Here is a 14,295-nt window from a genome sequence, read left to right as displayed (position 1 = left end):
AATCAGTACAAAAGATTAGTACCAATAAACGAGTAGAATAACATCTAGTCAATTTGATGGCCAATGTCAGAGATGGAAGAATAAAGCTTTTGGTTTTTTGCAGAATGCTGCTTTTGATTTTGTTGATGAGATCATTTAGGTAAATGAAGAGAAGCAAGATTTGGGGGAATGAAAGAGTTTGAAAAAGAAAGTGAAAGGGACAGGAATTCTAAGGACTAATGATATACCGTATCCGAGTAAAATGAGAATACATTTCTGGATATGGACTAAAATGGTGATTTTTAAAACAATTACAATGGTTGGTAATTTCTGGATATACAAAAGTAATATTAGCATTCAATTGAATCACTTTGAAATATTAAAAATGATAGTAGTCCTTTAACAAACCGAAGAGGGAGGTTCTAAATCAAACAAACACCTTATTACTAAGCATATATCAACTCAAAGCAAAAAACAGATTATGAAAAAAGCATTGTTGTGCTAATTATACCAGTCACAACTTACTACCTTAAACCACTTCATCTTTTTGTTCTTTAGAAGACATCCGGGTTGAACCGTCCTGGGATCGAGTTGCTTTCTTGTGCCTGTCTCAAATGCATCATCAATGCATAGTTATTTACCTGTCAAGTAATACAAGCGAAATATAGAGATGAGTTCCTTAAGATCAACACAGTATTACGGGCAACATTTTATTGATTGAAGAGATCTAAAAGATTTTGATTCTGACCTCCAAAGTTCGCATCTGTTCCTGGTATTGAGACACCAATTGCTTTAAATGTTCTAACTCTTGGTTTTTATCTTGATACTCCTTTTGTCGTTCATGTTGGATTGCCACTGCACGTTTGAGGACTATATTTTCTTGAATCATCGCTTCAATTTGTCCCTTTAACATGAGATTTTCCTGGAAAAAAGAACAGAAATGAGTAAACAAAGTTATTACTTATTTTTAACAACTTCAGTTCGGTACTAAAAGGAAATTTTATTATAAGCCTGCGTTGATTTCATGGATGTGGAAAACCTATGTTGCTTGAACTCGGGTGTCTAACATCTGACACTCATATGTTCAATTCAACGACCGATTAAATGGGCCTGCTCTGCACTCGACATGACCAAAAGACCCACGAGGTTACACCTATTCACAATCACCAACAACACCACGCACATGTCTGACACATTGATGTAAAGGCAGGCTGACCTTAGCATCATAATCACACACATTTCATTGCAGATCATATTGATTCCTATTACTCTCGATCATGTTCATGTCAATAACCAACATTGAGTGTCCATATAGCATTTTGTCTAAAAGTTGCTTCATGCGTTTGCAGACCTCTGGCTAGTCCAGAACAGAATGATAGATAGAGATCCAAAGATGGTTAAGAGATAACACCTTTTGAAAATTTTGTACCGTCTCTTCTGCAACACATTTACTTATGGAATTCTCCAAAACTGCAAGCAATTTAGAGACATGGGATTTGGCATCATCCACACTTGTAGCACTCATCATCTCCCTCACAAACAAGTCCACCCATTCAGCACCATCAGCAGGCATATTTTCAGAGGCTGATGGATTCTGAATAGTCACAGCAGCAGCAGCAGCAGCAGCAGCTTCTCCATTATTAGTCAATATACCTGCTAATGCAGATGTGAGATTCCATTTACAAAGTGATGACTGTCCAGCTTAAATAGATGGCATATCACACACAGCACAACAATTAACATAGAATAATTGATGTTGTGGTATCAGCCTTCAATGTAGTACATGTTGTCGATTATAACCACAATACAATATTGGAACTTGGATGCATAAAGCTAAGGACTCGGACATAGGATGTCAAAATTAAAATGAAGATTTGTCACTTGATTCAATTTATTGATTCTGATAAGAGTTGAAGACTTAATTTTGCATTTATTGATTTGTACAGCATATTCATCAATTAGATGCATAATATAACATTTCCAGTTCATCATAGAAACGCTTTTGCAAACCAACCATTAAACTACAAGTAAAAATAATATTGATCGGAAACTCAGCTGGCAATGCTAAAATTAAATGAATATAATTGCAAAAAAAGGGGGTATACCCTGCTCAGCAGTTGTGCCCAGTTCCTCAACGGTACAAGTCTTTCCCCCTCTAGCCTCTGCTGCTCCTAAGCAAAGATCCTCCAGCTTCTTGATGGCAGTGTCTATATCATTGCCACATTCTAATAGCGCTTGCTCCAGAAGCTGAAACGAATAATTGCTAATTATAATGGAATAAATGGATGAATCACTATTTCAACAACCAATAACAATCCCTCGATCAACAATGGAACAATAAAACCAAACCGTTTAAAAGCTATGTAACAGAAAGAAGACAAAAAATCTAAATCCTTTACTCTGTAAAATAAGTAAAACATCATATACAATTTTATTTACAGTCATGGAACTAATAAAGAAAACCCTACTCAAAGAATTGATTAATGATAATCTTACAAGTAACCAACTATATGCTCCAACTTAATCTAGGACCGGAATACATGCCAACATCAGAGATTTTCAATTAGCAGCCCCTTTCATGGCCTAAATCCGCACAATTATAATTGTTAGACTATCAAATGAAGACGAAACTTACTTTTTTTCCTTTAAAACACAATAGGAAACAATTATAAAATCTAATTGGATGAGTTTAAACAAGAAATGACAACTAAAGCAAGAAATCAAGAAACAGTTATACCTTATTCACAGATTTCTGAAATCAATTTTGTTAAATACGATAAGGAATATACTTAACGAATACAAATACAAAATTAACTAAAAAAGGCGATATACCTGGGGGTCCATGTGAGGGAAGATAGACTGGAGGTGATTGAGAGCAGATGGCGACGGAGACAAACGAACAGAAGAAGGAGACGACGGCGAGCAGCGCCGAAGCTTCTTAGAGGAAGAAGCCGATGGCGGTGACGGGATATCTTCGAAGAACGATCTCTTGCTCCCGCACACTGCCGCAGACATCCTTCGCTAAATCAAATAAAAAACAGTATCTCCTTATCGCTATCAGTCTCAATCCCTCACTCCCCTTCTATTTTAACTTAGAAAACGACAATTCGAATTTTAGACTGAAATTTTCTGTTTGGTTGATGAGAAACTGATGGGATTCAAATTCGGACTTAGGTTTGGCTTAAAATGTGAGGGGTTTCTTTATATAGTGGTTGTGGACTGGTTGGAGAAGAAAGGGAATAGATTGAAACGGTGCGGTTTTTGTTTTTCATTTTTGGTAATTTTTTTTTTTAAAATGTGGGTAACGGGCGCGTGGAATAGATTCCAAAGGAGCTGCGGGTTGGCGCGTTGCTGCTCCCAAATTTTATATATAGATATTATACAAATATATTACATTATATTGAGTTATAAATATTTATAAAATTTTACAAATTTATTATATAAATAATTAAAATTTTATATTTATACTAAAATCGAATATTCTATTTAAAAATAATTTTAAATATAAATTAATTCAATATAAATTTTAATTTTCTATGTGTCAAATTTTAATGGAAGGAGTTTTAAAGTTGATAAAATCTTTTAATTTTATTTATAAATATGATTATAAATAACTTTAATTAACTAAATATTTTAATAAGATCATAATTAAATAAAATTTTTAAATAATAAAAGTGCATTTGTAAAATCTATAATTAAACAGTAATATAAAATGTATTTAAATTCCTTTTATATATTATCTATGTTTATATTTTAATAATGTTGAATTCATTAATGCATGTAAATATTCAACCGAATATTTTTACCCTATCAATTTAAAATACGACAAATTTTATTTTAAATATAAAACAAATAATTAAAACTTTTAATTTACATAAATGGAGAATATTCAATTAAAAAGGAAATTGATTCACTTAAGTCGATAAAATTAATTAAATCGGATTTAAATTAATTTAAATATTTGTATAATTTATATATTTATATATTTGTATTATTATTTCCTTACTTTTTAATGATTTTTCCTATCTATTTTTATATATTTATGGATTTTAAAAAATTAGTTAAAACCAGAATGGGCATATTGAAAATGCCTATACAAGCAAGCAATCTCAATGTCATCCCATTTTCAAACACATTCAGACTTCGTCACATATATTTACACACCTTTGTCTGCTACTTATTCACAACCTTATTTATATGTGCTTTGTTTCATCTTAGATTAACACTTCTTCCTTAATTTACTTGGTGGTGGAACTAGCATCTCTAAATATCCTCCTCCATCCCGACTTCCGGTCACCACTGTCTTGGCTATTCGGCCGGTTTTTCTTCAGTCGTGCGCTTATCCCGCGCCCCATCAATATAGTGAGCTTCATGGCTGTAAATAAACCAAAGGCAATTGCCAGTGGTCTCACTGCCCAATGGAAATCCTCAACATGATGGTATTTCTCGACTATACCAGGACAAGTATCGAAGGACACCGATTCCACTTCGTTGGGGTCGGCTAGGAATCTGTTGGGTTCGTTTCCGAGAACAAATCTACCTGGAAACTCTACAACGAGGCACCCGTTTGGAAGTATTTCTGAAATTCTTCCACTGCACCATGTTCCTCCACTCTTCCGTGGCCATTCGAACCGAGGAGTAACCACATTTGGTTTGAGCCGCACAAACTGCCCGACATAGTAAGGTTCAGCCATTTGAAGCTGATAAGCCTTGCCTACCCAGAGAGTCTCTAATCCTAAAAATCCCACTGAGACGGCTCCGTCGCGCTGCACAGCATGTAGTATTCCCACAGGAGAATGGGAATTGGTTTCTTGTTTCAAGCGGACCCAGTCACCAACAGCAAAACCAAATGTGACCCTCTCGAGTGTTGACTCCTGGACTCGGAGAGCATTGTGCATTCCGGGAACTTTCACCAGAGCAAAGCTATTCTTATCAGCATCACCATCTAAACCAACAATAGTTCCTTCCCGAACATCCACGGTATGAGGTCTGCGGGCATTCAGAGGGCTTCTTGACCGAACTGTATCGCCCACTTGAAGATGATCCTTGGAGAGATACCAAGTGGTGTAACCATTACCAACTGATTTTTCTTTGATTGGTCGGCTTCCGAGGCCAACCCATCCTCCATCACCATGAATAGCATTTTGTGAGCTGCAAATCGAGCCTCAAAATATCAGTGGTTAAAATATGCTATTCTCATGAAAATATAATAAACCGTTGAATCTAAAAGAAAGGTGAAAAGCACATACCTTTCAAAGACAAGTAAAAGGTCTGAAACCAACGGTCTATTTCTAAGATCGTACTCAAAGCAACCATTGATAACATGTTCAACAGCTGGAGGCAAGCCACTCGGTACATGTGGTTTTTCTTTCCTAACCACAACCGAGTGATAAATTTCTTCAGACGATTTCCCAAACCATGGCTGAACACCGGTCAACATTTCCACTACACTACACCCAAATCCCCAAACATCGGTCTCCAAAGATAAAGGACCTCGTACTTCAGGATCCCACTGTTCTGGAGCCATGTAGTTAGGAGTTCCAAGCCTAAGTGCCATATCAGAGTCGGAGAACGGAATCCCGAGAAGTAGATAAGGGATTCCAAAATCTCCAAGAACTAATTGATCATGATCACTTATAAGGAAATTGGAAGGCTTCATATTGAGAACCAACAACCCTATTGAGTGTAACTGGATGAGCCCTTTTGCTAATTGGCTCCCATACCTGTAAATATCAAGGAGCTCGATTTAATGGCACTCCGTGCTTCACAGCGTAGAAATATGTATAACAATTTATTACCTTAAGACATCAGGCAGTGAGAGCTTGCCTCCTTTTGATTGAGCCATTTGATCACCCACAGATCCTTCATAAAATCTCATAGCAATGGAAATCTGTAAAATCAAATACTGTGTTAGAATGAACATACATATATACATACATACATACATACATACATACATATACATATGTGTGTGTGTGTGTATGCAAAGGTCACCTTTCCATTTACAACAGAGACACCATGCAACCAACAAACACCAGGGAGCTCTCTACACTTCAAGAACAACTTTTCAAACTTATCAATGAACTTTTGCATATGTTCTTGCTTCAATGGATGCAACATCTTAACTGCAACTTCATGATATTCTTGAAAATCAAAACCTGATTGATGGTGAGTAGCTAGCCAAATGTCGCCAAAAGGTCCTCGACCGATCCTATGCTTCAGTTTCAATGAGGAAGGGTCAATCCATGGTGCAGTTTGAGTTGGTGTAGCCACAACAGTCCTAAGCAGGTCAGGGTCCCCTTCAAAAAGTTCATACTCAAAGGAAGGGACCTGCTTGGGTGCTTTTATCTGTTGAGGCATTCCTCCTACACAACATGGTATAAGAAAAAGTAAAGAACATAGTTTTTCTTTGTACTACCCGCACACCAATAGTAGGAGCAAACCACTGCCACGCACACATCCATGACCAATAACCAAAGGCCAAACATGGGGTCGGTATACTTTTCTGAAGTGTTGCAATAAGTACAACAAATCTGAGTAACCACATGTATCAAACTAATATAAACAGACTTGTTTGAGTAACCGCAAGTAGAAGTAAACCATTACAAACCGACTAAGAATTGATACAATCCGGACTAAAGCCAATAAAATAAACTGGACAAACTAGACTAAAGCCCACACATGATGAGCCTCAAAGACCTATACATATAATTGTGCATGATTGGTCTCGAATCTGGATACTCATGACCTAAAGAACTTAATGCACCATTGGCATATATTTTAGGAGCTTTAATACTATGTTACCCAATTTGATGCCCTAAATCCATTTGATAATAAAAAAGCTAGGAATAGAAAACAAATAAACCTCCTTTCTTCTTCATAATCATTTCTTTAAGATTATGATTTGCTCATGCTCTTACTAAAAGTTTAGTACAAAGAAAATCAAAGGCAGCTAAGTGATTAACAATCAATGAAACCAATTTGTAGGAAAGAAAACAAACTATTATATTTTCTTTAATCATCTCCTCCTTATTTTAACTCTCAAGGGAATACCAATTCAACAAATTAAGCATATCAAATGTATATGTGTATATAGTGTGTGTATATATATATATAAACTCAAAATCCAGTTTTTGATGTTATAGCGATACATAACAAAATTATCTATTGCCTAGAAATCCAAAATATAAATTGGTAGAAACCCATTACAAAAAATTAAATCCCTTCTCCGATTTTTTTTATTCCCTGGAAATTAAGAGTTCAAATTTGAAGAGGAAAAAATGGTTTTTCCCTACAGTTTCAAACGTGAATGAAATATATAGTCAAAAAAACTTGCAGAACCCAAAAGAATAAATCATTTTGATAATAACCCATTTCAAGAAATTAAGTATTTTCCCCAGATTTTGATTCCCTGGAAACAAACAGTCCAAAATTATAAACATAAAAAAGTTCTATTTCCTACAGTTTATCAGGAAACAAACCTCACAAGCAACAAAATGGAAGATAAAAAGGGCTGTTGAGGCTTCCCCAAAGCGAAATCGGAACTTCAATAGCTGAAACAAAAATAAAGAATTTTTTTAAAGTAGAATTGAAGTTAAAGGAAATTGACAAATTTGATTCCTAGTTCAAAAAATATAAAAAGAGGAGAGAGGTTTGGTTACTCTGTTACTGCTGGAAACATGGAATATTGAGTGCTGCGAGGATCATCTGCTTGCCACGTCATTTGGATCTTTTAAAGATGAACCTTCTTGTGCCACGTGAGTAACACTGTGCCTCCATTGAAAGATACGTGGAAGTTACAGTAACACTTCATTTTCCTATGTATATATATATATATATTTGTTTTAGTATTTATTTTGTTTTCTTAGTATTTATCATCATTTTCCAAATTTCTGGGCTTTTTGCTCAAAACATGGATCAAGTTGGCTCTTTTTAGGGTTTAATTTTTCATTTTGTATTGATTGTGTTTTAGCAAGCTTGAGTATTTTTTATTTTTATTTTTATTTTAAATCAAATTTAAAAGTAAAATTAATCAAATTTAAACTTTTCTTAATTATCCAAACTGTCAAAAGTTACGGTTAACACAATTTTGTTTTATTAGGGTTATTTTGAATTTACGCTACACCTAATATAAAAAATAATAAATATAAAATTAAATATTATAACGATATTATAATATAAAATAAAAAAAATTAAAGTCACCACACTATAAATAAAACTCCATCTAAAGGGACTTTAATATTCTTTTAGTCTTTACTACAGACAACCTAAGATCTATCTTGATAATTGGTAATATATTGGATTTATTCAATAAAATGTTAGGCGATAATTGAGGAGATAAGGAGAAAGTAAAATTCGATTTGATTATAAAAAATTGAAAAAAAATTAAATTTTTAGTTAATTAAATCGAGTTATTTAAATTATTTGAGTTGATTCGAATTTCAAGTTCAAGTCAAGTTGAATTTTATAATTCAAATAACTCGAATAATTTAAATAACAGATTGGTATAAATAAAATGATATGAGTGGTATGGGGGAGCCCTATAATTTTGTCTATTTATATGATATGAGTATTATTCATTGATGTGACGTATTAGGTAAGTCTCATGCATGTTAACATATTTTCTACTCTAGATTTAACACGTGTCTATGCGGTCCCATGCGAGCTCGATAAAATCTAGCCCAAGCCCATTCAAGTTTTGAGCTGGTGATAGAAAGTACCATAACAAGTTCTTTCCCAAATTCTGTTAACATAACATCCCTAAGCTCTAAAAGCATCTTCCTAGCCCAGCTGTGCTTAGGTAGAGACTGTACTTGCTAAATATTTGCACCCTTGAGAACATATAAATCAGACCAAACCACCCAAAGAGAACCAGCCTTGATTAGGATAAGCCACAAACATCTCATCATGCAAGCTTTGTTCCAAACCGAAAGGTTCTTGAGACCAAAAGCCAAACTAGCTTTGGCACCCTTAGCAGAAAGCTATACCCTTTCCAAAGAGAAGAATTACACAGCTTATTAACTTTAGAGGGAAGAAGAAAAACATGGTACCATAATTTTTGCATACTAAACAGAACATATTGAATAAGTTGGAACCCAATTAAGAGTGTTCTAATCTTCAGCCCAATAATCTCCTTGAGTGAAAAAAAATTTCGAGGAAATCGAGTTCACAAGTCCTATTTTATTATTCAATTTGAATTTTTATTTAATCAAGTCGAGTGAAATAAAATTTTAGTCGAATCGAATAGAGTGAAATTATTTGAGTTAAATTAAAAAAATTAAACATTTCAAATAAAAATATTATTACGGTATAACTAATTTCAAGACAGAGAAAAGCACTCTATTGAACATGACAAAAGCTTGACAAAACTTCTTGGCATAGAGTGGTATGGGGGAGCCCTACAATTTCAAGACATGCATCCATCACATGGTTGGCAATCCAAGACAGATTGCCTACAAAAAACTCAGAATTCCGGAATGAGGCATTCAGGATGAGTTTAGATATCATTTATTTGCTTCTTGTTCTTTGTCTAAACTGCTTTGGGTGAGAATTTTGCTGGCATGTGGAGAGTTTTTGTGGCATGAATCTTGGGCTGATGTGTTGAACTGGGTTATGAAGTATGGGAAAGGGAAGTCCCCAAAAGGCAAGTTGTTGTTTGTCAATTGTATTATATTTATGTTAATTCTCAAAATTTATGCATTTTATCAATTTGGTTTTAATTAAATAAATTTAGTTCAAAACATTTACATATTTGGTCACTCCAGTCCCGATTTAACAAATTTAACACACAGTATTTATACAATCTGTCAATATTTACACAAAATATAGGGATAAATCTCAAAAAGCACATATGAACTTTAATCCAACATATAATATCATAAACAAACTTTGATTTGGTGCAATTCTATATATACAACTTTAATTTTGATTTAATTTTCACATAACACTTACAACATTATTTATACAACACTATTTTCGTTAAAATTACGTGGAAATTGTTGGTTGACATTTTATTAAACTAAAAAGAATAAGTTTTAATGTTTCCACATAAAATATAAAAATATATTTTCGCATAAATTTAAATTATTTTTCCACTACTATAATGATAAAAAATAGTACCACATAAATAATAGTGTTAATAAAATGAGAAAATTTAATCAAAATAAAAATATCACATTTATAATTGTACTAAATCAATGTTACTCTATAATATTATACATTTGATCAAAATTTACATATAATTTTGAGATTTATTCTCAAAATATATAAAGATCGAGGACTAAACTTATTATACCGGTCAAAATTATGTATAATTAACAGAAAACATTTGTCTTTAGTTATCAATTCTCGAATTAATAGAAATTAAATTACTCTATTTTTTTTTTAAGGGATCACTTTGGAAATTGACAGAAATTATAGAAAAAAGACAATAAAAAAGTTGGATTTTGATGGTCTCATTTCAAATGCTTATCTCACAAAGCAATAATCATTGTAACTCAAAATGTCTGTCAAAAAGCATCAGTTAAAACTGAAGACCAAACATGAAACAACCTAAACATGATCCTCTACCACTCATAAAAAAAACATGCTTTCCATATTACAACATGCCCCAATTTTGCTGCCAATCCTAATAATAAACAGCCATTGCCAATACAAAAACAAAAAAAAGCAAATTACACATACAATTTCACATCTAAATACTTCGGTTTTGTCCACAGCATCACCCGTCTTCAGTCTTTTCCTGCTCGGAATCCTTCGCCGGTTTCAAATCCTTCTCTTCCTTAATTATGTCTGAGTTCTCTTCGGCAGCTGTTATCCCGTCATCGTCGCAAACAGTTTGCAGAGTCTTAAATAGTTCATTGTTTTCTAGTTCAGTTAATTTCTCTTTGGACTCACCTTTGAGTAGCTCGAGGACTTCAAGCATGGTAGGTCTTTTGTCTGGCCGATTATCGGCACAAACAAGTGCGACAAGGATGATCCTTTTTAACTCCTCTTCCACATACTTCCCGTTCAGTTTCGGGTCTGCCATTTCATCGAACTTCCCTTCACAAGCTAATGGCAGTGCCCATTCGGAAATCGATCGCTTCACTGTTCTATTCACTTTCTCGAGGGGTTTCTTGCCACTTGCAAGCTCTAGCAATAGAATACCAAAGCTGTACACATCGCAACTCTCCGAGGCTTTTCCTAACATAGCATATTCAGGAGCAAGATAGCCAAGGGTACCCTTGACTCGAGTAGTGACATGAGTTGCACCGTCCGGGATAAACTTAGCAAACCCAAAATCAGCAACTTGAGGCTGGAATTCTGAATCCAGTAACACGTTGCTAGCTTTGATGTCTCTATGGATTATGTGTGGGGTCGAATGGTGATGAAGATAGCTGACGCAATCAATTGAACGAGGTTGAGGTTAACATTCATGTCAGAACAAGTTATAATACAGAATAAAATCAGGTCCAACACTTACGCAATTCCCTCAGCAGAGCCAATAGCAATGTTCATCCTTCGGGTCCAATCAAGAAGACATTCCGATGAATGGTGTCCATGAAGATGTGAAAGCAAGCTCAAATTCGGCATGTAGTCGTATACAATCAGACGTTCTTGACCTTCAGCACAGTATCCACGTAAACTCAGCAGATTCTTGTGTCGGACTCTCGCCAATATCTCGACCTCAACGGAAAATTCCACTTCGGCTTTGTTGCTCCACACTTTCAATCTCTTAACTGCTATCTGCAAGTACATAATTTCAAGGTAAGAACGAGCGGGGGCAAAGCTAGATTGGAGCAGGCAGGGGCCTTGGCCCCCCAAACATGAAAAATTGCCCCTTCAGTTCCTTGAGTATTTTCCAAATTTTAAGTTAATTTAATAGTAAAATTAAATTTCGGCCCTTCCTAAAATTTAAATTAAATTATGCCCTCCCGGAAACAAAAATAGCTTATAGTTTAATCGCTTAAAAATTGTAAATTTTACATCCATACAATGACAAACTTACATTTTTAGCTCACTCAAAAATTTATAATTCAAATTCGGTCCCTCTAAAAAATTTTGGCTTCACCCCTAAGAACAAGGACGAAATCAAAATAAAGGTATCATCCAAATGGCTATTTACGGATGCCATGCAAATAGAGACACTCCTACAAGCATGAATGTGTTTAGAGAAAGATCAATGCTATTTTGAAAACCTAAAATTCCATCAAATACTGAGGAGACCGTGCGATGATTTATGACACGCATTCAACAATTTTTATTTTCCAAGTGAACTACTTGAAAACCCAATTCATTAATACTACCTCAAACCAGAGAAAAGAATAGTACAACAACATAGATTGATAGACTGCCATTTCAACTTTCAAATTGTAAACAGACGAGTCCAGCAAAGTCCAGTACCCACCAACCAAAGATCAGTCATTATAGCATGATATTTAACACCGCCATCAATGCAAATCCCATCCTAGAGAAGTTGAAATCGTATTTTCAACGAAGAACTCAATATTGCAACATATAAGGTATAACAGATGCTCCTTTATGCTACTATATCAGTTCTTACAAATTGTAAACTAGATTCAGAACTAAAGATCAGTGCCCGAAAGAACAGCGGCCATTACCGCAATTTTTTCAGATCAACAATCTATTAAGTCAAATTCCAAAACCAATACATAAACATATCATGCATAAGGAAAATTTTATTCATATACCTGTGATCCATCCCATAGCTGACCCCAGTAAACACTTCCAAATCCGCCTTCTCCAAGCTTGTTATCATAATTAAAATTATTGGTAGCTGAATGCAATTCTTTCAACGAAAAAATCCGCCATGTCGGTTGCTTCTTTCCTTTCTCCTTCTTCCTGCAGAATCAATATGAGGTTGAAACCCAAACGGCGGACCCACGGAAACATCATTAAGGTAGCTTTGGAGATAATGACATTCATGATTTTTCTTAAATTCACAGTTACATCAGATGCGAATTTGAAATACATGTTCGATCTTAACTAATTTATTCATGATGTATGCATTTCATTCTTACGATTTACCATTCAAATCCATAATTTCAGTCAAACTCAAAAGACACCTTTCTCATGAGATTAAGAACAATATATCCTGGTTAATTTTACTCCTAAATATGAACATTTAAGCTTAAATAAGTATTTTTCTTTCTCAAATTACAGTTCCAAAAGGGGGAAAATTCAAAACTTTAGGTTACCTTCTTCTTCTTCAACAAAAGGAAATGAAAATCTAATCAGTACCCAGAAAATATTTTCCAAAAACTAAAAAAAACCCAGATTTCTTAAACCTTTACAAACCCTAAAAAGGAATCTAAAACCAAAATTCACTAAAAGAAAACACCTTCCGAAGGAAATAAAAATCTCCAAAAAGAAAACGATAAAACAATGATAATAGATAGTAAATTAATAATAAACTTACCGATCCACACCTTTCCCACAACAAATCATAGAACAAAACGCCATTATCAAACCCAAGATCCCAAACCCTTTCTTAAATCCCTTTTTCACTTTCAAAGACTTGGGTTTTTTTTCTTCTCTTGTTAGTTTAACTCTCAACTTCTTCACTTTCTAAGCAACAGATTCTGAATAGATGCTAAACATAACGCTTTTGAGCAGTGAATTGCTACAGAAGAACATGGTTTTCTTTTTGGGGTTTTGTTAAATTATTATTTCTTTTTTTTGGGGGGGAGGGGTGAGGGATTTGCTTTTGCTTAAAAGAGAATGTTGCAGCAGTTTTCAGTTAAAGTGAAAAAGGGGATGATGAAGAAGAAATGAAAAGGAAGAAGAAGAAGAGTATAAGGGAAGGATTGTCTCTTTGGTTTTGCTTTATGAGATTGGATGCTGTTGGTGCTACAGCAATGGCTGGTTTGTTAATGGGGGGTGGAGCTGGTTTTCTCTTTTTCAATTTTCAAATATCAACATTGCACCCACTTGGTCCCATTTTCCAACTATTTTTCATTTTTTTAACAATTTTCATAGATTCATGTTTCCATAGTTTCTCCAATGGGAAAATATGGAAAGGACATTCAAATTTGATTAGCTTTATGATTACTCAATGTAATATAAAATATTTAAATTTTGAAATAAGATAAATTAAATTTTGATTAAAATTACTACTACATTAATTTGGAAGAATCACTTGACTTTTAGAAATTTTTAATAATTTTTAATAAAAATAAAACACCTAAAAATTCAAAGAAAAAAATTAAATTTTATAATTTGAATATCATTAACGAGGCCGGATTAGTCATATATGTCATTTTTTTTCTTTAATTGGTCAAATAGGTTAATTTGGGAGAGTGAGTATGAAAAGTG

At 34.1% G+C, this 14,295-nt stretch overlaps 3 protein-coding genes across 5 annotated transcripts; all 3 read right to left on the bottom strand.

The window, feature by feature from the left end:
- Positions 1-306: 306 nt before the first annotated feature.
- On the bottom strand, positions 307-3,188 carry LOC108483985 (uncharacterized). Of its 2 annotated transcripts, none has more exons than XM_017787569.2 (5): positions 2,812-3,188; positions 2,085-2,226; positions 1,391-1,635; positions 728-901; positions 307-620 (listed from the first exon to the last, which is right to left on the bottom strand). In XM_017787569.2, exons 1-5 carry the CDS (start codon positions 2,992-2,994, stop codon positions 534-536), a joined length of 831 nt encoding a protein of 276 aa, XP_017643058.1. In that variant the 5' UTR covers positions 2,995-3,188; the 3' UTR covers positions 307-533. The 2 variants fall into 2 exon arrangements, with proteins under 2 accessions (XP_017643058.1, XP_017643059.1); XM_017787570.2 differs by having other exon boundaries at positions 1,391-1,632; positions 2,812-3,182.
- Positions 3,189-4,058: 870 nt separating this feature from the next.
- Positions 4,059-7,717, bottom strand: LOC108486550 (E3 ubiquitin-protein ligase KEG-like). Of its 2 annotated transcripts, XM_017790669.2 has the most exons (6): positions 7,641-7,717; positions 7,461-7,532; positions 5,974-6,344; positions 5,778-5,869; positions 5,229-5,702; positions 4,059-5,130 (listed from the first exon to the last, which is right to left on the bottom strand). In XM_017790669.2, the coding sequence occupies exons 3-6, from the start codon at positions 6,337-6,339 to the stop codon at positions 4,218-4,220; spliced, it is 1,845 nt and encodes a 614-aa protein (XP_017646158.1). In that variant the 5' UTR covers positions 6,340-6,344; positions 7,461-7,532; positions 7,641-7,717; the 3' UTR covers positions 4,059-4,217. The 2 variants fall into 2 exon arrangements, with proteins under 2 accessions (XP_017646158.1, XP_017646157.1); XM_017790668.2 differs by lacking the exon at positions 7,641-7,717 and having other exon boundaries at positions 7,461-7,633.
- Positions 7,718-10,422: 2,705 nt separating this feature from the next.
- LOC108486572 (PTI1-like tyrosine-protein kinase At3g15890) lies at positions 10,423-13,999 on the bottom strand. Its single transcript, XM_017790693.2, has 4 exons — positions 13,400-13,999; positions 12,672-12,822; positions 11,444-11,706; positions 10,423-11,357 (listed from the first exon to the last, which is right to left on the bottom strand). Exons 1-4 carry the CDS (start codon positions 13,441-13,443, stop codon positions 10,700-10,702), a joined length of 1,116 nt encoding a protein of 371 aa, XP_017646182.1. The 5' UTR covers positions 13,444-13,999; the 3' UTR covers positions 10,423-10,699.
- Positions 14,000-14,295: the final 296 nt, after the last annotated feature.

This window comes from Gossypium arboreum, chromosome 6, assembly GCF_025698485.1.
Source record: "Gossypium arboreum isolate Shixiya-1 chromosome 6, ASM2569848v2, whole genome shotgun sequence".
Taxonomy (NCBI): Eukaryota; Viridiplantae; Streptophyta; class Magnoliopsida; order Malvales; family Malvaceae; genus Gossypium; species Gossypium arboreum.
The sequence above is the reverse complement of the archived record's forward strand: the minus strand, read 5'-3'. Positions and strand labels throughout refer to the sequence as shown.

Excerpts from the sequence above, each read along its gene's own strand:
- LOC108483985 (XM_017787569.2), bottom strand. The coding sequence starts at position 2,994 with ATGTCTGCGGCAGTGTGCGGGAGCAAGAGATCGTTCTTCGAAGATATC. Across the intron at positions 2,227-2,811 it reads TCCCTCACATGGACCCCCAG|CTTCTGGAGCAAGCGCTATT; the intron begins GTATATCGCCTT and ends TATTCGTTTCAG. Across the intron at positions 902-1,390 it reads CGGTACAAAATTTTCAAAAG|GAAAATCTCATGTTAAAGGG; the intron begins GTGTTATCTCTT and ends TCTTTTTTCCAG.
- LOC108486550 (XM_017790669.2), bottom strand. The coding sequence starts at position 6,339 with ATGCCTCAACAGATAAAAGCACCCAAGCAGGTCCCTTCCTTTGAGTAT. Across the intron at positions 5,703-5,777 it reads TCACTGCCTGATGTCTTAAG|GTATGGGAGCCAATTAGCAA; the intron begins GTAATAAATTGT and ends TGATATTTACAG. Across the intron at positions 5,131-5,228 it reads CTTTTACTTGTCTTTGAAAG|CTCACAAAATGCTATTCATG; the intron begins GTATGTGCTTTT and ends CTCGATTTGCAG.
- LOC108486572 (XM_017790693.2), bottom strand. The coding sequence starts at position 13,443 with ATGGCGTTTTGTTCTATGATTTGTTGTGGGAAAGGTGTGGATCG. Across the intron at positions 11,707-12,671 it reads AGCTATGGGATGGATCACAG|ATAGCAGTTAAGAGATTGAA; the intron begins GTATATGAATAA and ends ATGTACTTGCAG. Across the intron at positions 11,358-11,443 it reads GGCTCTGCTGAGGGAATTGC|CTATCTTCATCACCATTCGA; the intron begins GTAAGTGTTGGA and ends TGATTGCGTCAG.